The 23,317-nt window shown below is 47.1% G+C and overlaps 1 protein-coding gene across 5 annotated transcripts in view; it reads left to right on the plus strand.

Moving 5' to 3' along the window:
• Nucleotides 1–23,317, plus strand: part of GK (glycerol kinase) — a 2,191,429-nt gene that overhangs the window by 1,876,567 nt on the left and 291,545 nt on the right. For all 5 annotated transcript variants that reach the window (XM_069637310.1, XM_069637305.1, XM_069637306.1 and 2 more), the window contains one exon: nt 23,112–23,198. In XM_069637310.1, coding sequence (XP_069493411.1) covers nt 23,112–23,198 — 87 coding nt within the window. The remainder of the gene's footprint in view (nt 1–23,111; nt 23,199–23,317) is intronic.

The following is a 23,317-nucleotide window of genomic DNA, read 5'->3' on the forward strand; positions in this document are numbered from 1 at the left end:
AAGCTAGAGCGCTGAAGTTCTACGTGGACCGCACAAAGAGTTTTCGGAAGATGTCACAGCTGTTTGTGAACTTTGGGACTGTGAATCAAGGGAAGGCTCTCTCGAAGACTTCCATTTCCAGATGGCTCTCCGGCTGCATCATGCACTGTCACCGGTTGGCAAACCGACCGCTGCCCGGCCGTCCGAGAGCCCATTCGACCAGAGCGATTGCTGCTACCACGACGTTCCTGTCTGGTGTGCCCCTGCTGGACATCTGCAGGGCTGCGACGTGGAGGTCGACGCACACCTTCACAAGATTCTACTGCGTCGATCGGGACTCCAGGGAGGAGTCCAGAGTCGGCCAAGCAGTGCTGCGCAACCTGTTTGCCTAAGGTGAGCCTGGTGAGGAGGTAAGAGTTGCTTAATGTTGAGTTGTTGTATTACTTAATGTTGAGCCTGTTGCCACCTCCCGTGGTTGTGCATGTGTGTACTGCTATGTATTCTCTTATTCATGAGCATGTGAATCCATGCCAGACCCCATGCTGAAGAAGGAACAAGTTACTTACCTGTAACTGTTGTTCTCCAGCATGGGTCTGGCATGGATTCACATGCGAACCCACCTGCCTACCCCTCTGCGGCTCTTCACTTGGTCATACTGCCACTTTACATGCTACCAAATCTGAGGATGGCTGCCAAAGGCGGGGTTTAGGGAGAGGGCGGTCATTGGCTGGGGGCAGTATGACCCAGAGACCAGTGATTGGTTACTACTAAGAAAGACAGATCAGAAACGAAACTGATACTGATTTTTTTCTATACCCAGGATTCCCGGCCTGACGACGGGGAATATTCATGAGCATGTGAATCCATGTCAGACCCATGCTGGAGAACAACAGTTACAGGTAAGTAACTTGTTCCTTTTACACCAAAGCTCTGGTCAGTGTTTGCTTGTGCTACTGTATCTCTGTACCTATTGTGTATACTCTATATACTGCCTAACTCATCTTGAGAGAAGTCTGACTGCTCAGCCACAGCTACCAGGTAAATCTGGGTGGTACAGACTGCTACCAATTGGGTTTAGTGCCAACCACCTGTAGTCCTAAATCTTTTGCAGTGGTCCCTAAGGGAACTGCACAGGTTTCTGCCTAACACTAGTGTACAGCGGTGGGATTTGTATTGAGTATACATTTTTCTCTGCTTATAGATACCTTAGTGCAGCTAACCACAAAGCTTTACACAAAAGAAGTTATTTTCTAAACCTGTCAACTATGGAAAGTTATAGTCAAGAGTCCCTTGCTACAAAAACTGCTGATTGTTTAAGAGTTCTCTGTAAGCATAAGAACCTCCTGACTAAGGGCAAGAAAATGGAGCTAATAGAGAAAGGTTGTTAGCAAACCAAAGTCTGGATGATGGTTCAGAGGAACCTACCACTCCAGCAACTGTAGATAACAGCAATGATATTGATCTGAATGTTAGTATTGATAACTTTGAGTCACAAGCAGAAGAGGAGGGGGAAGATGTTAGAGTTGTCTCCCCTGGGCCTCTACCTGCCCTGCCAGGTGTGCCTACTGGACCTTTACCAGGTCCCACACTTAATCCACAATATATGGAACTAGAAAAAATGAAGCTTGAATTAGAATTCAAAAGAATTAATGCTCAAACAGAACAACGGCACCAAGAACTAAGGCTCAGAGAAATGGAGCTCAACCATGAGCTAGAAATGAAATAATTGTCTGTGGAAAGTGCTTCTCTCTCCGAATCCTCCAGGAGTTCCAGTCCCAAAAGACCCCGAATGCCTAAGGAGTTGGTGGGTATGTATGAGCCTAAGTTGGATGTGTTGGACTGGTTGAGTTTGTTTGAATATAATCATGGGCTCCAGAATATTACAGGAAATGAGTTACTTTCCTGGTTGTTCTCTAGGCTCCCCCCCTGTTGCAACTGATGTGGTAATGGAGTTGGGGGAGGAGGATAGGAAGGATTATGAATGTGTGAAGCTAGCTTTGATAGCTAGATTTGGGAAGACCCCTTCCCAGTACCTTAAGAGGTTTAGGACACTCAAAAAGAATGATGGTACCCCTTGGGCTACCTGGGTGAGTGAGTGTTTGAAAAACTTAGAGGGATGGATTAAGGGTTACAAGGTTAACACTTATAAGGGAATGAGAAATCTTGTAATGTTGGAGTCAATGTATGATGCCTGCTCTCCTGAGCTCAGACAGCACTTGGCTAATTCAAAGGAATTAGATCCTAGAAAACTAGCTAAGGCTACTGACTTGTGGGTTGCCAACAGGGCTACTCACAAGGATTCAGGGGTCACTCAGAAAAAGGATGAGGGAAAGCAGCCACCAAAAGGGAACCAAGAGATTTCTAATACCTCCCAACCTAAAGAGGCCCCCAAACAACAAAATAACCAGGGTAAGCCCCAGGGTAAACCACAACAGGCTAGTGTACCTTCTGGTCACAAACCAGAAGGAGGTCAGGCCAAGCCACCCTTTCAGAGAGCATTTGGAACATGCTATCTCTGTGGGGCCACTGACCACATCAAAGGAGATCCCAGATGTAAGTTATGTTATGTAATGTTATTTTGCATTTATATAGCGCCTTATATACCATTGGTATGGTCTGAAGGCTCTGGTAGGTTGAACGCCTTTGGGAACCGAAGTTCAGGTCAGTAGAGAGAGTAGAAGGAGTGCAAAGGTGCGTGTGCGCACCGGGTATGTGTGCAGCTGGTGCAGGAATCGAGTGGTAGCTGCTTCTTAGCTGTAGGTGTGGTGGTTGAGAGGTCAGGAGTATGTGTTCGCTCTGGTCGGTTTTACCCAGAACGAGTGTGGCTGCGTTAGGCCTGAGGAGAACGCCTGGCTGGGGGGTGTGCAACCAGCAATGATTACTTAGAGTGATGTGGAGTGAGCGGGAGATGTAGATATGAGAACAGTTATACCGAATGGTGTCATAGTATCTCTGTGTTCAAGATGAGTGGTGGTGTAAGGGGGAGAGTAAGCGTGGGGTGTGGTATGATGTATGTTTTCAAGTGTTTCCATCATTCCAAAGCATGTTAGGTATCGTCAGTTGCACATATTCGTCCGTTCCTCATACTCGTCCGCTTCACAGATTTGTCGGTCATTATCATCGTCTAGTTCACACCCTCATCCAGTCCGCACACTCGTCTAGTCCGTACACTCGTCCAGACCACACACTCGCCCAGTCCACAATACTCGTCCAGTCCACAATACTCGTCCAGTCCACACACTCGTCCAGTCCACACGCTCGTCCAGTCCACACACTCTTGTAGTTTATATTCGTCTAGTCTGGATACCGGCTCCAGATAGGGCACTCGTTCAGTCTACAATGGTCGTCCGGTCCATCCACTCATCGGAAAAGCCAACTACTCGTCTGCTCTGTCTGTTCATCCATTCCATACACTCATATGCTCTATGTTTTTGTCCGCTCCATGGATTCATCTGTTAGGCACACTCGTCTGCACCACACATTTATCCGCTTCACCCAATCGTCCGCTCCATATATACATCCGCATCCGACACTCGTTCATTCCATATACACACCCGTTCCTTGCGCCCATCCACGCTACACATTACTTTTTCGCTCTCCTTATTCATCCGCTCTCTACAATCATTCGCTTCGCACTAGTCTGCTCTCCACACTCGTCCCTTCTCCACGCTCCTCCGCTCTCTTCTGGTCCCCACGCTCGGCTGCACTCCGCACTAAAACCGCTCTCCACACTCATCCGCTCTCCACACTCATCCGCTCTCCACACTCATCCGCTCTCCACAGTCGTCCGCCATCCGCTCTCCGCATTCATCCGCTCTCCGCATTCATCCGCTCTCCGCATTCATCCGCTCTCCGCACTCATCCGCTCTCCGCACTCATCCGCTCTCCGCACTCATCCGCTCTCCGCACTCATCCGCTCTCTTTTCTCATCCGCCATCTGCTCTCTTTTCTCATCCGCCATCTGCTCTCTTTTCTCATCCGCCATCCGCTCTCCACACTCACCCGCTCTCCATACTCATCCGCTCTCACTTTCATCCGCTCTCCATTCTTAACTGCCATCCGCTCTCTTTTCTCCTCCGCCATCCGCTCTCCACACTCCTCCGCGCTCCACACTCCTCCGCGCTCCACACTTAATCCTGCGCTCCACACTTAATCCGCGCTCCACCACTCATCCGCTCTCCACCACTCATCCGCTCTCCACCACTCATCCGCTCTCCACACTCATCCGCTCTCCACCCTCATCCGCTCTCCACCCTCATCCGCTCTCCACCCTCATCCGCTCTCCACCCTCATCCGCTCTCCACCCTCATCCGCTCTCCACAACTCATCCGCTTTCTACAACTCATCTGCTCTCCGGTCTTAACCGCACGCTTCCGTTTAGTGTATTTGTCTGTTCTGTACGCTTCATCCATTCTAGCTATTTCATTTATGTCAATCACTGTATTCCTTTCTCATTCATTATGTCCCTTTCATCGGTTCAGATCTCCAAGTTTCTCAATGATTTATTCCTATTTTCTGTTTCACTGTTTTGATCTACTTTACTCGTTTAGGCCTGTTTTGTGTTTCTAGTTTACATTCGAGTTTATTTAACCGTCATTTCTCGCTTCATGTAGTTTGATGGGTCGGTATTATTGTGATGATGCTAGATTGGTTTTATGGGAAGAGCCAGGTTTTCAGTAATTTGCGGAAGGTCGTTATGTCCTCAGTTAGGCGGATGTGGGGTGGGAGTGAGTTCCACAGGGTTGGTGCCAGGGCAGAGAATGATGATCCGCCTAGCATGACTGAGTTTCTCTTGAGAATTACTAGGAGGCCGGCTGAGCTCGATCTTAGTGTGCGAGTGGGATGATAAGGTATTAGTTTGTCTTGAAGATATTGCGGTCCAGTTTTATGCAGTGCTCGATGGGAGAGGCATAAGGTTTTGAAAGCTACCCTACGGGCTACTGGAAGCCAGTGCAGTGTTTTAAGGGCTGGGGATATGTGGTCTCTTGGATTGAGCGCAAGTAGCATTTTGGCCGCCGCGTTTTGTGCTCTTTGGAGTTTATTCAGTTGGTAGGCATGGATTCCGAGGTATAGGGGGTTTCCGTAGTCCAGTCTGGATATAACGATTGATTGGACAATGGAGACTCTGTTGGGAAATGAGAGGTATGGAAAGACGCGCCTAAGGTTTTTGAGGTGGTAGTGGCAGGACTTTGAGACATTGTTGACTTGGCGCGAGAGTGTTAGGTCGGAATCTAGGGTGCATCCGAGATTTTTTACTGTTTTGAAGGGTGTAGGTGAGCTGCCCATGGCGGGTGGCCAGGATAGTGGGTGCGGAAGAAGGTCGGAGTTGCCGCAAACCATGATTTCTGTTTTGGAGGGGTTTAATAAGAGGTGGCTTTGGGTCATCCAGCGCTCTATGTTTACAAGGCAGGATGCCAGGTCGGGTTGGGAGTTGGGTTTCGAGTTCAGGAATTTTAGAATTAGTTGAGTGTTGTCGGCGTAGTTGTAACATAGGATGTTGTGTGAACGAATTATTGGTGGGAGGGTGGTCAGGTAGAGGTTGAACAGGAGGGCGGATAGACATGCTCCTTGAGGGACTCCCGTGTCGACTGGTCGAGCTTGGGAGGTAAAGCTGGAGAGTGATGTTATTTGGTGCCTGTCTTTGAGGAATGAAGCTATCCATTTAAGAGCGGTTCCACAAATTCCTAGGGAGTGGAGGCGGTCTAGGAGGATTGAGTGATTGATCGTGTCAAAGGCAGCGGATAGGTCGAGAAGGATTAGAGCGGCACATTCTGCGGAGTCTGCTGTCATTTTAAGGTCGTCCCAGATCGAGGTTATGGTTGTTTCGGTTCCGTGCCGAGTTCTGAAACCTGATTGGGCGGGGTCAAGGAGATTGTTGGCTCCGACAAAGGCGTTTAGTTGGGAGTAGGCAGTTCGGTCAATGAGTTTGGCAAGGAATCTGGTGTTTGAGATTGGGCGGTAGTTTTTGGGGTCGAGTGAGGGTTTTTTGATTAGAGGTTTGACGTGTACCATTTTGAATGCTTCGGGAAAAATACCGGAGGAAAGGGAGGCATTTATGATAGATCTTGCGTGTTCTCCAGCGCTGGTAGAAGCAAAGATTTCTTTAAGGGTTGTGGCTGGGCAGGGGTCCAGAGGGGATCCAGATGGTTTGCGGGCTGATAGAAGTTTGAGAAATTGTTCTGTTGATATTGGACTAAAGGATTCGAACGTTGGTTGAGTAGAGGTTGCATTTGACGGGCTGGCCGGTATGGGAGGGGAATTGTTAATTGGTTGAATGAGAGCCAGTTTGGTGTTTAGAGTTTTTGTCCTTTCAATGGCTGTGGTGTAAAAGTGGAGGGAGAGTGAGTCACACAGTGATTGTGACGGGGTCGGGACGGTTGTATTACAAGTTGGGTTGGTGAATTCGGAGATGATTTTGTGGAGTTCTTTGCTTGGGTTTTTGCAGTTTAGGATTCGAGTGTTGTAGTGGGCTTTTTTAGCTTTCCGGATTTCAGCCTTGTAACGGTACAGGTGTCGGGCCAAGGTGGTCCTGCTCTCGAGGGTTTTCTCTTTTTGCCAATTGCGTTCTAGGTATTTGTAGTGTCGTTTACTGGTCTTCAGCTCAGGAGTGAACCATCTGGGGAACGGGCCACGGCGGGTTGATGGTTTGCATGGAGGGGTGAGTCGCATCAGAGATGTGTTGAGCCATGAGTCAAAGGCCTCAGGTGTTAGTTGGTTGTTAGTTTGGCAGGTAGGTGGTGGAGACTGGAGGAGTGCCTCGGCTAGGTCCGGGGTAATTATTCGTTTTTTCCAGCATTTTTGTAGGTTAGGAGGTTCAGATGCGGGTACGGGTAGGGGGCCGGGTGCAGGGATGGCAAACGAGAGAACGAAGTGGCCGGACCAGATGATAGGAGTGGGGGGCTTTAACCAAATCTGGTTGTTGGAGCTAAAGATGGCGTCGAGTGTGTGTCCTTTAAAATGAGTCGGTCCGTTTATGTGGGGTTGGAGATTAATTGCATTTAGACCGTCAATCAGGGCGTGTGTCATAGGATTGGTGGGGATGTCGAGCCATATGTTGAAGTCTCCGAGAAGGGTGAGGTTTGGATGGTTTATTTGGAGGGTGGCAATAGAGTCGAAAAGGTTGTTTGCGAAATGTCTATCGTAGCCAGGGGGCCTGTAGATTATTAGGAAGGTGTGTGAGAGCGACGGGGAGAGGGATAGTTTAACGAGGAGGGATTCGCAGGATGGAATGGAGGGTTGGTTGTCCATGATTGAGGCGCGGAAGAGAGATTTGAAAACAAATGCTACCCCCCCTCCTCTGGACGGACGGTTCAGTGGGATGAGGCTGTAGTTGGGCGGAAAGGCTTCATTTGCGATTGGGCTGAAGTCATCAGAGAACCAGGTTTCGGTGATGAAAACTAGGTCTGGTTTGATGGAGGTGAGGAGGTCAAAGATGCAGTGTATGTTTTTTGCTACAGAGCGGGCGTTAAATAGGATACAGTTCACATCGGCAGGGAAGGTTGGTTTTGGTGCTGGAGCGGGATTGGGCGGAGGGGGAGAGAGTGGAGGGAGAGGGGTAGGGTTAGTGATGCTAGGGAAAAGAGGGCGAGCCGGGAGATTTGCTGGTTTACGGCGGGATTGGGTGGATGTGTGTTGTGGGATGATCGGGTTTGGGGAGGGGGATTTGATAACGGGGGAGGGCGGTTGGGAGTTTCGGTTGCGGTTGAGGAGAAATCGAGGGAGAGGGGTTTCAGGAAGGGAGAGGCCACGGGGGAGGGGGGAGAGTGTGGGAGGGAGGAGGTGGGTCGAGACAAGGGAGGCAAGGAGAGCAGAGAGGTTGAGGGGGACCAGGAACGCTTCCTCTTTAGTTTCTTTGCTGCGATTGGTGTGAGAGAGAGGGTAGGGGGTTCAGAGGGGGAGACGGAGGCAGCTTCGGTTCTCGCTAGGGCTAGGCGCGCAGGTTTTAGGGAGGGGAAAGGGTGCAGTCGGGGGGGAAGGTGGCAGGGGTATGATGGCAAGGCGGGGGTGGGTGACTGCAGGGTGGGGTGTGGTAGTGGGGGGAGCGGGCGTGGGCAGTGCTGGCAGGTCGGCAGTGGGGTTCAGGAGATGAGCGGTCTTGGGGTGGGTGGCACGCCATCGTGCCCCCCTGGCTTGGTGTTTGGTGAGGGCGCTGGCAGGGATAGCGGAGGATGGTGGGTTTTCTTGGGAGGGGGGGAAGGAGGGCAAATCGGAGAGTGGAGGGGGTCGATGGGAGTCGTTTCTAACGAGCACTGCTGGAGTTGGTGCGCTCATGATTTGTGTGAGCTTTGGGTTGATTTTAGGAGGGATTTCTGATTGTGGTTCTAGGGTCGGTGATTCACACTTATAGGAGCACTTCTGGGCACAACTAGTCAAGGACTAATTGGTGCTTCTAAGCAATTGGGTATACTTCTAAGTGCAATTCTAATTCAACTTTCTCTGAGAGGCTATCCGGCGCAACTTCCAGCTGCAGTTGGGTACACTTCTAAATGCAGGTGGGAACAGTTCAAATGCAGGTGGTAACAGATCTAGATTCAACTTTCACAGAGAGGCTATCTGGCGCAGCCTCCAAATGCAACTGAGTACACTTCTAAATGCAATTGGGTACAGTTCTAAATGCGGGTGGGAACATTTCTAATGCAGGTGGGAACAGATCTAAATTCAGTTTTCGTAGAAGGGCGATTGGGCGCAGCTTCTAAATGCAATTGGGTACGCTTCTAAATGCCGTTGGGTACACTTCTACATGCAAGAGGGAACAATTCTAATTCAACTTTCTCAGAGAGGCTATCCGGCGCAACTCCAACTGCAATTGAGTACAGTTCTAATGCAGGTGGTAACAGATCTAAATTCAACTTTCACAGAGAGGCTATCCGGCGCAGCCTCCAATTGCAACTGAGTACACTTCTAACTGCAATTGGGTACACTTCTAAATGCGGATGGGAACATTTCTAATGCAGGTGGGAACACTTCTAAATGCAGGTGGGAACAGATCTAAATTCAACTTTCGCAGAGAGGCTATTGGGTGCAGCTTCTAAATGCAATTGGGTACACTTCTGAAATGCCGTTGGGTTCACTACTAGATGGAGGTGGGAACAATTCTAAATTCAACTTTCACAGAGAGGCTGTTGGGCGCAGCTTCTAAATGCAATTGGGTACACTTCTAAATGCAGGTGGGAACAATTCTAATGCAGGTGGGGACAATTCTAAATTCAACTTTCACAGGGAGGCTATCCGGCGCAGCCTCCAAATGCAACTGAGTACACTTCTAACTGCAATTGGGTACACTTCTAAATGCAGGTGGGCATAGTTCTAATGCGGGTGGTAACATATCTAAATTCAACTTTCACAGAGAGGCTATCGGGCGCAGCTTCTAAGATGCAACTGAGTACACTTCTAACTGCAATTGGGTACACTTCTAAATGCAGGTGGGCATAGTTCTAATGCAGGTGGTAACAGATCTAAATTCAACTTTCACAGAGAGGCTATCGGGCGCAGCCTCTAAGATGCAACTGAGTACACTTTTAAATGCAATTGGGTACACTTCTAGATGCAGGTGGGAACAATTCTAAATTCAACTTTCACAGGGAGCCTATCCGGCGCAGCCTCCAAATGCAACTGAGTACACTTCTAACTGCAATTGGGTACACTTCTAAATGCAGATGGGAACATTTCTAATGCAGGTGGGAACACTTCTAAATGCGGGTGGGAACATTTCTAATGCAGGTGGGAACAGGTCTAAATTCAACTTTCGCAGAGAGGCTATTGGGTGCAGCTTCGAAATGCAATTGGGTACACTTCTGAAATGCCGTTGGGTACACTACTAGATGGAAGTGGGAACAATTCTAATTTAGGTGGGGACAACTCTAATGCAGGTGGGGACAATTCTAAATTCAACTTTCACAGAGAGGCTAATTGGGTGCAGCTTCTAAATGCAACTGAGTACACTTTTAAATGCAAGTGGGTACAACTCTAAATGCAGGTGGGAACAATTCTAATGCAGGTGGGGACAATTCTAAATTCGACTTTCACAGAGAGGCTATCGGGCGCAGCCTCTAAATGCAACTGAGTACACTTTTAAATGCAAATGGGTACACTTCTAAATGCGGGTGGGAACAATTCTAATGCAGGTGGGGACAATTCTAATGCAGGTGGGGACAATTCTAAATTCAACTTTCACAGAGAGGCTAATTGGGTGCAGCTTCTAAATGCAACTGAGTACACTTTTAAATGCAATTGGGTACAACTCCAAATGCAGGTGGGAACAATTCTAATGCAGGTGGGGACAATTCTAAATTCAACTTTCACAGAGAGGCTATCGGGTGCAGCCTCTAAATGCAACTGAGTACACTTTTAAATGCAATTGGGTACACTTCTAAATGCAGGTGGGAACAATTCTAATGTAATTGGGAACACTTCTAATGCAGGTGGGGACAATTCTAAATTCAACTTTCACAGAGAAGCTAATTGGGCGCAGCTTCTAAAAGCAATTGGGTATACTTCTAATGCAGGAGGGGGCAATTCTAGATTCGACTTTCTCAGGGAGGCTAATGGCGATGCTTCAGAATGTGAGTGGGAACGATTCTAATTCAACTTTCTCAGAGAGGCTATTGGGTGCGGCTTCTAAATGCAATTGGGTATACTTCTAAATGCAGGTGGGAACAGATTTAAATTCAACTTTCGCCGAGAGGCTATTGGGCGCAGCTTCTAATGCAGTTGGGTACGAATCTAAAGCGGGTGGGACAATTCTAAATCGACTTTCACAGAGAGGCTGTTGGGTACACTTCAGATGAGAGTGGGAACAATTCTAATGTATCTTTCTCAGGGGGGCATTAGGCGTACTTCTAAATGCGAATGGGGACAGTTCTAGATTCAGTTTTCATAGCGAGGTTATTAGAGATTCCATCTAATCGTGGCTTGTGTTAGCAATCATTAGTCAACGTTATACTGTGGGCCATTGAAATGTAGGTTAGAGTGGCAGGAGCTTTTGGAGTAGAGTAATTGCTCTACCCCCCACCCAGGCCAACACTTACGGTTTTGTCGGTGTCTGGTGGCTTCCTTGGCTTCCCCTGCGGACACCTGCTGACACTTCCTGGTGCCACCTCTGTTGGAGCCGCCCTTGGCCTTGGGGCCCTTAGCCGCTGGGGCTGCCGGGCAGAGGGCTCCCCTGGACGGAGCAGTGATGAAGGGAGGGATGGGCGGGTCGGGGGCGGGAGCTGGACTAGGGAGGGGTGGTGGGGCGGGCTGGGAGGCAGGCGGGCGAAGGATGGCGGAAGGGGAGGCAGGGGGAGGCAGGGAACCACGGGGCAACGCGGGGCCTGGAGGGGAGAAAAACACAAAAAAACATGCGGAATGGGGTCGCGGATGGGGGCACCCTCACCTGCTCCTCAGATGGAAAAGAGGAGTAGGTGCAGTGGCGCGGGTCGCTAGACCCAGCAAGGCTAAACTTGCTGACCAATCAGGGGTGGGGGGCGGGCTGGGAGGCGGACGGGCGAAGGATGCCGGAAGGGGAGGCAGTGGGAGGCAGGGAACCACAGGGCAACGCGGGGCCTGGGGGGGAGAAAAACACAAAAACACGCGGAATGGGGTCGCGGATGGGGGCGCACTCACCTGCTCCTCAGATGGAAAAGAGGAGTAGGTGCAGTGGCGCGGGTCGCTAGACCCAGCAAGGCTAAACTTGCTGACCAATCAGGGGTGGGGGGCGGGCTGGGAGGCGGGCGGGCGAAGGATGCCGGAAGGGGAGGCAGGGGGAGGCAGGGAACCACGGGGCAACGCGGGGCCTGGGGGGGAGAAATACACAAAAACACAGGGATCAGCACAGTCTCCTTAGCCTTCCTCACTTTGAAGTCTTTGCTGAAGAACCTTTGGGTCTTCAAGCAAGCGTAACAGTAGAGTCCATGGGTCTGGTTAATGATCAGAATAGGAGTGTGTACAACTCCATACCAGAAAACTCTAAAGTTTATTATATGGACAGTGTTCTTGTCAATGGCCAGGATACTCCTGCCAGGCGAGACTCTGGGGCCCGCAGAACAGTAGTGGATGAAAGCTTTTTCAGGCCTGAGGATGTTGCTAAGGCACCCAAAGTTCCCACTAAGATGTCTGGAGGCCCTGTCCAAATGGTTCCAATTCTACCAGCCCTCATTCAGTGTAATGACATGACCGTGTTAATCCCTATCAGTGTTCAGACTGAGGTGTCTGGGAGAGTCCTGTTGGGGAATGATCTAAGAACTCTAGGAGTAGTATCCAGTAGCCCCAGGCCTCCCAGTATGGAGACCCAGAACCAAACCAAATTGGCTAGAGAGGCCACCTTAAGGAACCACTCTAAGCCTGTGGGAACCTCTACTGAGAACTCCACTACAAGCCCTGGTGTTGGTAAATTGACCTCTGACCCAGGCAAAATTCAGGCTAACATGTTAGGGAAATGGGAGCCCCAACCAAGCTCCATCATTGTTCCCCCAGTTTTAGAGTCTGTGACTCCCCCTGCTTCTGAGGAAGAGGTGGATAGGCCTACTGGAACCCTAACTAGGCTTAAGAGAACTGGTAATTCTCAGTGCTGGTGGAGAACCAGAAAAGAAAAGTCTAAGGCCAAAAACCTTCAGACTGTTGGACCTTCCACAGAAGACTCCAACCCAATTCCTAGTCTTAAGGGGGAAACTCCTAAAGTAGGTAAAGGTATCTACCTTTATCTAAGAGGAAGGAGAAGCATGTACTCCATCCCCTCCAACCAAGAGGCCTAAAACCCAACCTTCTCCCAACAGAGAGGTGGTGAGGACCCCTGGAGGCCCCTCTAGATCTAAGGGAATCCTTTATAATGACCCCTTGAAAAAGCCTAACACAGGTTCAGAAGTTGTAACAACTTCTGAGGGACTGGTCAACCAGATCCCCTATAACTTTAAAAAGACTGATGTTCCTCAAAGGGTTTGTAGGTCATATAGCTTACAAAAGAAAACCTTTGACTCTACCACTGAACATAAGTTAGGGTGTCGCCACCAAAATGCTGATGGTCTCTCTAGGGTGTTTGTAACCGACTAGAGGTATGAGATTCATCCAGGAGTGGATTAAATCCTCCTGTTTCTTAGTCTGGGGGGGAAGGGGGGGGGGGCGAGTGTTAGGGAGAATTCTCTGTTATGGCTAATTTCCCAAACCTAGTGAGTCCCCCAGCAGCTTTGCTGGATTTTTGGGGTTTATTTTTTTCTCCTGCTAAGAGAGAGACTCTTTTTCTCCCACTCTTAGACATGATTTGAGGTGTTCCTTTGACTTTGTATGTGTTTTATGGGCTATGGGGTCCTTTACCCCATAGGGCTTCATGTGTTTTTGATATATGGGTTACACAGCACCCTCCGTGCAGTAACCCAGGGGTGTCGTCGCGACCCCCAAACATAGACTCCATACCCTGGGACTGACTACTGTCTCCCAGGGCATGTAAAGTCACCATTGGCTTTACTAGTCTTAAATTGTGAACAAAACCAGTACAAACCATCATATTGTGAACGTACTGGTCGGAGCAATTCGATTGCCCTGGGGTCTGTTGCTCGAGGGGGCACTGTCCAGTCCCCCCGACCGAGTTTTGACTGGTGGCAGTGGATACTACTTTTTATATTCGACCGCAAATATATTCCTATGGGATTTTACCATTGTTCGAGGCTACCACTTTTTAATATAGTCTCGAACATACCGCCGGTTTATTAAATTAATATAAATTCACCGGTTCGTATTTTTTGCCGAAACCTGGTTCCAAAATGGCGTTCGTGTTCGCTTCTGTGACTCCAACCCAAGTCGAGCCCTTTGTTCCACTTTTTGGCGGGCTCCTCCGCAGAAGCCTCCAAAAGTGGTGCCACTTTGTCTGGGTACCACAGGGGTTTTGTGGGAGGGGGTTTAAACACCCTGGACTGAGTTGCCTTGGCAACTCAAGTCGCACTCTTGTGTGATTGGCCCAAGTGGTGAGCCGCCCGGCTCACCACTTAGCATGTTTGAGTGACAGCTAGGCGGAATGAATGAGGGTTTTCTACATAAAAGCAGGGCTTTGGGGACTGGAACTTCAGAAGTCGCCACAGGACCTAAAGAATCCGAGGAGGGAGAAGCCGAGCCAAACTGCAACGACGACACCACCGGTGGAGCCCTGCTGAACCGTCTCACCACTTTTCCCGACGACAGAGATCATCTCCAGTCCGGAGAGTCTTCTTCCTTTGACTGGTGGGGATAACCAGTTTGCCCGTCTTTTCGCCTTCCTGGACCATCTCGTGGCCGCCTTGCCTGTGCCAAGCACCCTGGCAACCGGCATACCACGGTTTACCACTACCGCGAAGAAAAGGGTAGCACCTTGTAACCAGGAAACTCTGCGGCTGGTTTCTTCCCTGGCAGTGCAACGACCTTCAGCTTTCCTCCACGTCGAGACCTCCTCTTCCTCTGGACGAAACACTGACTTGCACCCGCTGCCAGGAACAACTGCCCCCGCTGGAGCGTTCTTGTGTCCCGCCTGGCTTCCCTTGCGCAGATCGTTCGGGGTGACAGTAAATCCTCGACTTACTAACCTGGGTTACCCTGGGGCCTGTTAACTAACTTTTCCTGACTTGATTTCAATCTTTTCCGAACTATCTACAAAGACTTTTTGGGCATAACCCCACTGTGTGATCCTGGACACATTTCGCTTGCTCTCTCTAAGAGTGGACCTGGCATTTGAACTTCCTTGCTCTCCAGTAGACTTTGACTAACCTGCCTCACTGTGGTTCTTTGAAAAGTATTGGAATTTGTGTGCTTTCATAACTTTGCCTTTTCCCCTCCCTTTTTCCATAACTTATTAGAGTGCCATCTTATGTTAAGCGCTCACCTCTGTCTGAAAATAAGTGGTGTTTCTCATTAAGACTTGTCTAATAAGTAATTAGGGTTGTATATATATAATAGTGACTGTGTGTTGAAATTACTTACCTCTTTGTGTGCTAGTGTAATTTACAAGTGTGTATTTAAATAAATAATTATATGCTTTTACACCAAAGCTCTGGTCAGTGTTTGCTTGTGCTATTGTATCTCTGTACCTATTGTGTATACTCTATATACTGCCTAACTCATCTTGAGAGAAGTCTGACTGCTCAGCCACAGCTACCAGGTAAATCTGGGTGGTACAGACTGCTACCAATTGGGTTTACTGCCAACCACCTGTAGTCCTAAATCTTTTGCAGTGGTCCATAAGGGAAGTACACAGGTTTCTGCCTAACACAGACCCTCCCCACAGCCACCTGACTGATGTTGAATACTAGGGGTGTCTCTGTAACTCTGAAATGCTGCACTGTTTGTGGGCAGGGCCTAAAATCGTAGGTGTATGTGCAAACATATCAATATATGGTTGTGAAGTGGCTTATAACTCCAGTGTTTACAAGTTTCCTTTTGGGTGCATGCTTGGGTGTATGGCATACAGCCAGCAACCATGCACCCAAAAGTACACATCTTGGGCAAACCACTGCACTAGATAAAACCCATGTGGGCTTGTAAGTGAAGAGGTTATAGCTTTGTTGTTGGGTGCATGGCCTTCGGCCATGCACCCAAGTCTGCGCACACTCCCCACAACCAGGCAATCGATACACATTACTATGGGTGTATCCATGGGTTTGACATGCTGCAGTGTTTGTGGCCAGGGCATAGAGTTTTGGAAGTAAGGCCTTCGGCCTACGGCCATGCATCCAAGACTCTAGGCCCTGGCCACAACCAGCGTAGCATGTGACACCCATGGCGGCGTACTAATGAATACAATACTTATAGGAAAAAGTAATGCAATTACGGCATGCTTGCAATTTCAATGTTCCCTAACACCACGCGTGTCCTTACAACAGTTACAAGTTCCCTGTGCACTGCACGGACTGAAATACTACCCTTATTGGACCTCTCATTTTCTGTGTGTACAAGGTGGCCATGGAAAATACATCATGAAGAGGTTATAACTTTGTTATTGGGTGCATGGCCTTTGGTCATGCACCCAAAAGTGCAGGGTCTCCCCACAACCACCTCAGTGATGTGTGGTAGTGTTTTTTTTTCTATAGGTGTGGTATCCTTCACTGCTTCTGGCCAGAGGCTTCACTCCTAGCTGTATGTCCATAGATATTACATGGGATGGGTGTGCAGTGGCTTGCACGTCCATTACTTATAACTTTGTTCTTGGGTGCATGGCCTTTGGCCATGCACCCAAGACTGCACACACTCCCCACAACTTGGCAATCGATACGCAATACTACGGGTATATCCATGGGTGTGACATGCTGCGGTGGTTGTGGCCAGGGCCTACATTCTTGGAAGTAAGGCCTTCGGCCTTCGGCCGACGGCCATGCATCCAAGACTCTAGGCCCTGGCCACAACCACTGTAGCATGTGACACCAATGGCGGCGTACTAATGAATATAATACCCATAGGAAAAAGTAATGCAATTATAGCATGTTGTCAATTTCAATGTTCGCTACCACTACGCATGTCCTTACAACAGTTACAAGTTTCCTGTGCACTGCATGGACTGAAATGCTACCGTTATTACACCCCTCATTTTCTGTGCGTACAAGGTGGCCATAGAAAATACATCATGAAGACCGACCCCCAGGACAAATGCATTGATCACCCATGTCTTACTGTCTGAACCTGTCCCAACGCTCTGTGACACAGCAAAACAGTTTTATAAATATAGCATATGTACACTGCAAGCAGCCAATCGGCAGAGACGTTGCGTATCCGCGGTCATGACGACAGCCCCTTAGCCAATTGGTATCTTGTCCGTGGACCGAACAGGGAAGTGTGACCGCGAAGCGGACATAGATATCACACATTTTTTCAGACCTACTTTTTGGTCATTTTAATGAAAAGTACTGCACGGAAGGTCACCAAATTTACAAAAGCACGCTTTCTGGACCAAGCCCCTGTACCTGCCGCACATTTCGTGAAAATCCGTCCAGCGGTTTGACCTGTAGCCGTGCGCAAAGTTTTTCCCCCCATTCAGTCTATGGGAAAAAAAGACGTTTTGGGACCCCCCCCTATAACTTTTCCCCCCCTGGACCAAACATCACCAAACTTTGCAAAACAAATCAGAGTGGCCCATATACTTTTGTTTGCAAAGTTTGGTGAGGATTCGTCCAGTGGGAGCGGAGTTATAGGCCGCCGAAAAACTGCTCTTCCTATGGAAACAGCAACTTAACCATAACTACACGGCCACTAACGTGGCCGTGTAATAATAATACACAGTCAGTGAAAAAACTTTGTTAAAGGGACGTTATGGTTCAGTTGCAGTAATAAAAACCTATTAAATTCAAGGAAAAAAACTTTGTTAAGGGGACAATTATGGTTACAAGTAAAATCGAAAAACCCAAGAATTTCTCCAGTTATGGTAAGCTATGGAACAATAACTCACTCCACCGTAATGCACTGCTAACACTAACACCCAGGACAACATCAAAGATGACATCACAAATGATATCATCATGACAAAACCACACCAAACTTTGTATAATCATTCAGAGGTGACATATACTTTTTTTGCAAAGTTTGGTGAGGATCCCTCTAACGGCGCCAAAGTTATAAGCCGCCCAAAAAGTGCTCTTCCTATGCGTTGAGCATCTTAACCATAACTTCACAGCCTTTCCGCCTGCGTGTAAAGGTGAGTCGGACTTCCATAGGAACCCCTCAAAATTCTCTCATTAATACCTTTTGATTCGAGTAACGGTGTTCGACGAAATGTTGAAAGTGATTTAAAACCTGAGCCCACCCGCCCCCAGACTGCAAAGTTTCGTAAAGATTCATTAAAAAAGAAGTTATGAAGCATAAAAAAAATATTTTCCAAAAGTGCGGCCACTTTCCAATAGACAAACAAGGTACATTTTTGGCAAATCGCACAGCCCAAAGCGCTAGTTGGATTTGGACCAGGTCCAAAACAACTTGGGCACGAAGCGTTGACTCGCGATCCTTGCATGGTTTGGGGTTATTCCGTGCAGTAGTTATTTGAATATTTGACTGAAAAGGGAGTGCCGCATCTCAAAAATAGCTATATCTCAGGAATTTACCCAAAACCAGGGTTTCTTTTAGAAATGAAATGACCGCCATCTTGTTTTTCTCTCGATGCGAGAGATATCCTCAGCTATAGCCGAGGATATAGGTACTTGAAATGCTGGAAAAAAGCTATTTGCAGGTCAAAAAACATGCAAATGCCATCAGGATATAGGTGGGGTGGTGGCTGCAGGCCACGAAGTGAAATGTGGGAATTGGAGGTGGTCCAGGTACTGAGTTTGCAACACAAAGCTTTCTGTAGCTGCAGCTATAGACTCGAATAGCCGTCATCTCAAAGAAAACTGTGTCTTAGAAACAGCATGTGTTGTGGGGGGAAAGGGAGAGGGCAGGGGAGGTGGAGGGAGCTGGCACATATTAGGGGGGCACTTGGTGAGGGCCTCGGGGGGCAGGAAAGCATATTTCTTCAGCCACTTTGCCGATATTCATGGCTATATCCGAGGCTATGAAGGATTTACAGGTACCTGCGGGTAAGAGTAGTTCTGTGCCCACGGCTATTTATTTTGAGGTAACATTGTTTTATAAATCCACGGAGGTGCACTATTGTATCACTTATTACCCAAATGTACACAACAATTCACTGTGTCTCCAATCTCCACTTACTAAATAGGAACAAGAACGCTTGATGCAGGAATCGGTAAAAAGCTGTGTAAACACCCTCCCGTCCTGCATCTGCGTGATATGGTAGCAAGGACATCACGTGATGACCACGTCACGTCATCTGCTCTCGAACTAAGGTATTCAATTCTCATTTTATAATGCGGGGACCATTTCAAAATATGCTGCAATACGTTCAAGTGTGGAGTATGAACTTGAACGAATTGCAGAATATTTTGAAAATGGAGATTGGAGACACATGGAGAATTGTATGCATTTGGGTAATAAGTGATAGATTATTTCTGGCAATATAATGGTACTCTGGGCCAACATTAGGATCTTACATCCTTTCTTTGTCCCTAGATCATGATGACATATTGAGGGTGGCTACATTTCTGTTGCCTGAGGACAATATTACAACATAACCAATGTGAAACAGACGAGGGAGATACAAGGTTAGTTCTGATTATAGGGACTTGTGTTTCTAGAACCATTTATGTAATGATGAAAATGTGATGGTACACCTGACTGAGCACCTTACATTAATGATTAAATACAATTATATTCTCCGTTGTTCAGCTCTGCTATGGTGAATCATTCCCTTATAGCTTAAGAATGTACAGGTTAGTGCTCAAAATCATATATTTAATCTATACATAGTTCTGTATGGATACTTATAGAAGTTCTGACATTTATACTTGTTTATATTTTTGTTCATTAGATGTTTGAAAAAGATAACAGTCCTAAAGAAGGGGCGGTCTTCCCCGAAACGCTTAGGAAACTTGTTAAATGCTTTTGATAAGCAGATTGTTGTATATGTTTTGGGGTGTCAGTGTTTTATTTCTTTTCAAAAGTCATTTTTATAGGTATAGTGATGTTGGGGGTGAAAAATCTCTGGCAATGCCCAAAGGCCATGGTCAGTGACTTGGTAGGTATTTGGGAGTCTTATCTATTTCGGCTATGTGCTTTCAGACTTTCGTACATGTTAGAGTGTGGAGAAAAACAGAAGAACATAGTTTCAAAAAAATGAATACAAAAAAGAGTCACCCTACTCTAGTTTTAGATGCCCCATACACTGTATTTTAGTCTGTGTGTTGTCACTCATGCTATTATATCTCGTTCCTATTAAATGTTTCCATACCTAGTTTACTGTCATGTATTGTTCTCTGCTTACTTTATCTTCAGCTACCTTATATGACTACATGAGCAGTGTTGTAGTGTATTGATCTTTTAAGTTCTATTGTACTATAAAACACAAAGTGAGCCCCTCCCCCCTTTAACTAAGCATTTGTAGCCGCAATTAGAATGTAAGTCAATGAACTGCAGCTGTGGGTATAATAGAAGAATGTTTTTGGTTATTTTTATATTGTATTTGTGTATTTATATGTGATAAGTAGCCCTTAAAAGGGCTGTTTTCGGATGCCCTAGAGTGTAGTATTTTAGCACATTTGGAGTATTGCTTTGATGTTATGAAGGAACAACGTATTTCCTTCATCGGTTAGGTGTACTCCATCATGTCTATAGAAATTGTCCATGTAGAACTGTATGTTGTTATTTGAAATCCATAATTGATTGTGAGCTCTCATGAATGCTGAAACTACTTTAATAACTTTTCTCTGTGATTTCTCAATTTTACTATTACATCTGGTGGTCCATCTCCATGTTTTCCTTTGAGTCAAACTGGAAAGGATAAAGATGGTGTGAGGAAATAGTTCCATTAGTTTTCCCATGTCGTATTTGATCATTAAGGTAAGGGACACACCTTGTACATTCCCCAAATCATAGCCTGCACAATGAATTAGTATGACGTATGGCTGCCCTGTACTCCTCAGACTTAACCATTTTGGAAAAACGTGGAACCAACGCATTCCCCACAATCCAAACCATTTAATTGTAAAATCTCACAAACCTCGCTCCATGTCAATATTTGGTTTCTCGCAAAAATCCAGTAACCAAAACACTCAACTGTCTCTGATCAGTCACACAGTTTTCAAACCAGCCATCATATCTGCAGTTGTTCTCTGTTTCCAGGAAAATTATTCCTAGTTTGAATTTCTAGTAGTTTGTATGAGCAGGTGTAAGGAAGGCATGTTATCAAGGCAAGACAGACACAAGTGATCAAAGTTCAAGGGTGTTTATTAAAGTGTAAAAATGGGTGAGATAAATGCCTAATCTAAACCTAAATCTAAGATGGGAGCAAGCTACGACCATCAAATAATAATACAGTCGTAGTGGAGTTAAGTCAAATAAAAAGCGCCTGTACTAAGAAAACCTATTACCAGTCAGTTTCAGAAGAAAAGAAAGTGTTCACAAAATGATAAATCAGAATGTTATGGCCGGGGTGTCCCTTGCCCACGTTTTTATTATGGTACAAGGCAAGACTCTTGAGCTCAGCACACTCCTGGGCTTCTATGACACCACGTTACAGTTCCTTTCCACAATATCAAGGCCATCTGTGCCCAAGTCTCTTTCATGCTCAGTCTCTTGCCTCAGAGAGCCTGGTATGCCAAAACAACAAAAACAAAAGTTCCTTCTGTTATCTCCATGTCGGGCGATTACCCCTCACCGTAGGATCTCCCTCAGCCGGGCTACGATCCTTCCTTCAGCGTTAGTCTCCCTCAATTGGGCTAAGACCAACCCGTCACTGTGGACATCCCTCAGTCGGGTTCACGTTTGTCACCACAATGCAGTTCACCTAGTTTTTCCACAATATGGGATTCATTTCCCTTAGCTTTTCTCTTGACATCCCTCAGTTGGGCCCACTGCCACCTTTCATTCAAAATATCATTTGTAATATTCAAAAGTCTCAATGTCTTTTTAAACAACCATCTAGTTTACTTAGGTACCCCTCATCGGGACTCAGGCATTCTTTCACCGGTCTCCTAAAGCACTTGCTAGTTCAGACAGAGACTTCTGAAGGGTGATCACGTTTCACTGGGTCACTCTGTTGTTATATGGCAAATGCGTGATTCACAATATCACAGTTCACGCTGTGTACCCTTCAGCCGGGCGCAAACTACACTTTCACAATTCCCACATTCAGGTTCACACTTCACATTCGTCAAAGATTTCTGCAACGTGTCAAAGACTTTCGATTTTTCAAGGGGTTTGGCTTGCCCCTTGTATGACCACCTTGACACCTCACGCTTGCTTTTCTAGCTTTCTTGGGCACTGTAGGTTTTCACCAAGCTGCTGGCAGTAAAGGCAGCTTACCTCGGGTGGGATGGCATTAATGTCTTTCCCCACCTGGACGACTGGCTTGTCCAAGCCTGCTCACCATATATAGATAGCATCTGCACACCTGTACCGGATGTGCAGCCTATATTCAGCGTGGGCTTCTTCCTGAATTTCAGGCAGTCACATGTTTTGCTTTTGCAGTCCTTCCGATTTACCGTTGCAGTCTTGGACACTTGTCAGCGTCAGGGCTACCTGCCTGACGACAGAGTGGCAAACATCTTCAAGATGGCCCATGTTTTTCAACCACAGGCAACAGTTCGACCCTCTGCTTTTTCGCGCTCGCTGGGTCTTATGGTATCTTGCAACTTGGTAGTGCCAGAAGCCTGCCTGCGTATGAGTTTGCTACAGTGGCTTCTGAGCTTAGTGGTCACAGTTTCAGGAATGAACTTCTGACCTTGTACTGGTCTCAGAGATGTTCTGGCTGCTAAAACTGTACCACAGGATCTCGGGACTCATTCCACCAGAGGATTGTCTACCACATCTGCTGTGCAACGTGGAGCCCTTTTTTTGGATATTTGCCAGGCAGTGACGCCGCTTCTTTGTATTCGTTCAATAAGCATTACTGCTTGGATTCAGTATCTTGTCAGGATGCTCGTTTTAGCTAACCTTCATTGTTTTCTGGTTTAGAGTGTGTCCTAGATATCCTCCTTCCTCCAGATCATTGTAATACTTTGTGGGAGTCTATCAAAGATGAGAAATCTGTGGGAGGAAAAAGTCCATTAGAAGTACAAATTACTTGGCTATCAGTAATCCTCTACCTGCCTCTCTTGGCAAATATCTAATACACCTTTGTTCTACAGTCCCTCAGCGTCAGAGTACTAGGGAAAAAGGGGGGAACTGAGGTCACTGGGTAATGCGCCTCCATACAGGCCCAACAATGTCAGACGCGTATAGGCGTCGGGCAGAGACGCTCTGCACCCCCGAACGACAGCAATGCTTCTGTGCTGGGGAGATGGATCTCAAAGATGAGAAATCCCTGGGGGGAAGGTCCATAAGAAAGAACATTACTGAGAGTTAAGTAATGTGTTCTTTACTTTGGTATTTCATGTTATTGGCTGGATAAATTAAATACGCTACAGCTTGAATGTGCCATTGAATGTTAATATAAGATGGGTTTTTCTGCTGTTCAGTGATACCACCAGGGAACTCACCTTGTTTCCCCTTCTCACGATTTTCCTGAACACTACATTCTTAGAGCACTTTGTTGTAGCAGAATTAGGGCTTTTGTTTTAAAAATCACCTTACTCAAAATATTTTCATTTATGCATTTCCAGAAAGTGAATTTCGCTTTGCCAGGTGGAAGAAAGCTGTGATAAAATCGATGGGCTGGGAAACATCTGAGCCTCTTTCAAATGGAAACGGTAAAAAAAGAGCTTTGAGTATAATTAAAGTATGTTTTGGTCATATTGTTGAGCTAGGTCAGTGAACTGATGGCTCGAGAAGGTCACAGTCTTGTACCTCGCCATGCCAATGCAGCCCT

The sequence above is a fragment of the Ambystoma mexicanum genome, chromosome 7p (assembly GCF_040938575.1).
Source record: "Ambystoma mexicanum isolate Mex_15411 chromosome 7p, UKY_AmexF1_1, whole genome shotgun sequence".
Taxonomy (NCBI): domain Eukaryota; kingdom Metazoa; phylum Chordata; class Amphibia; order Caudata; family Ambystomatidae; genus Ambystoma; species Ambystoma mexicanum.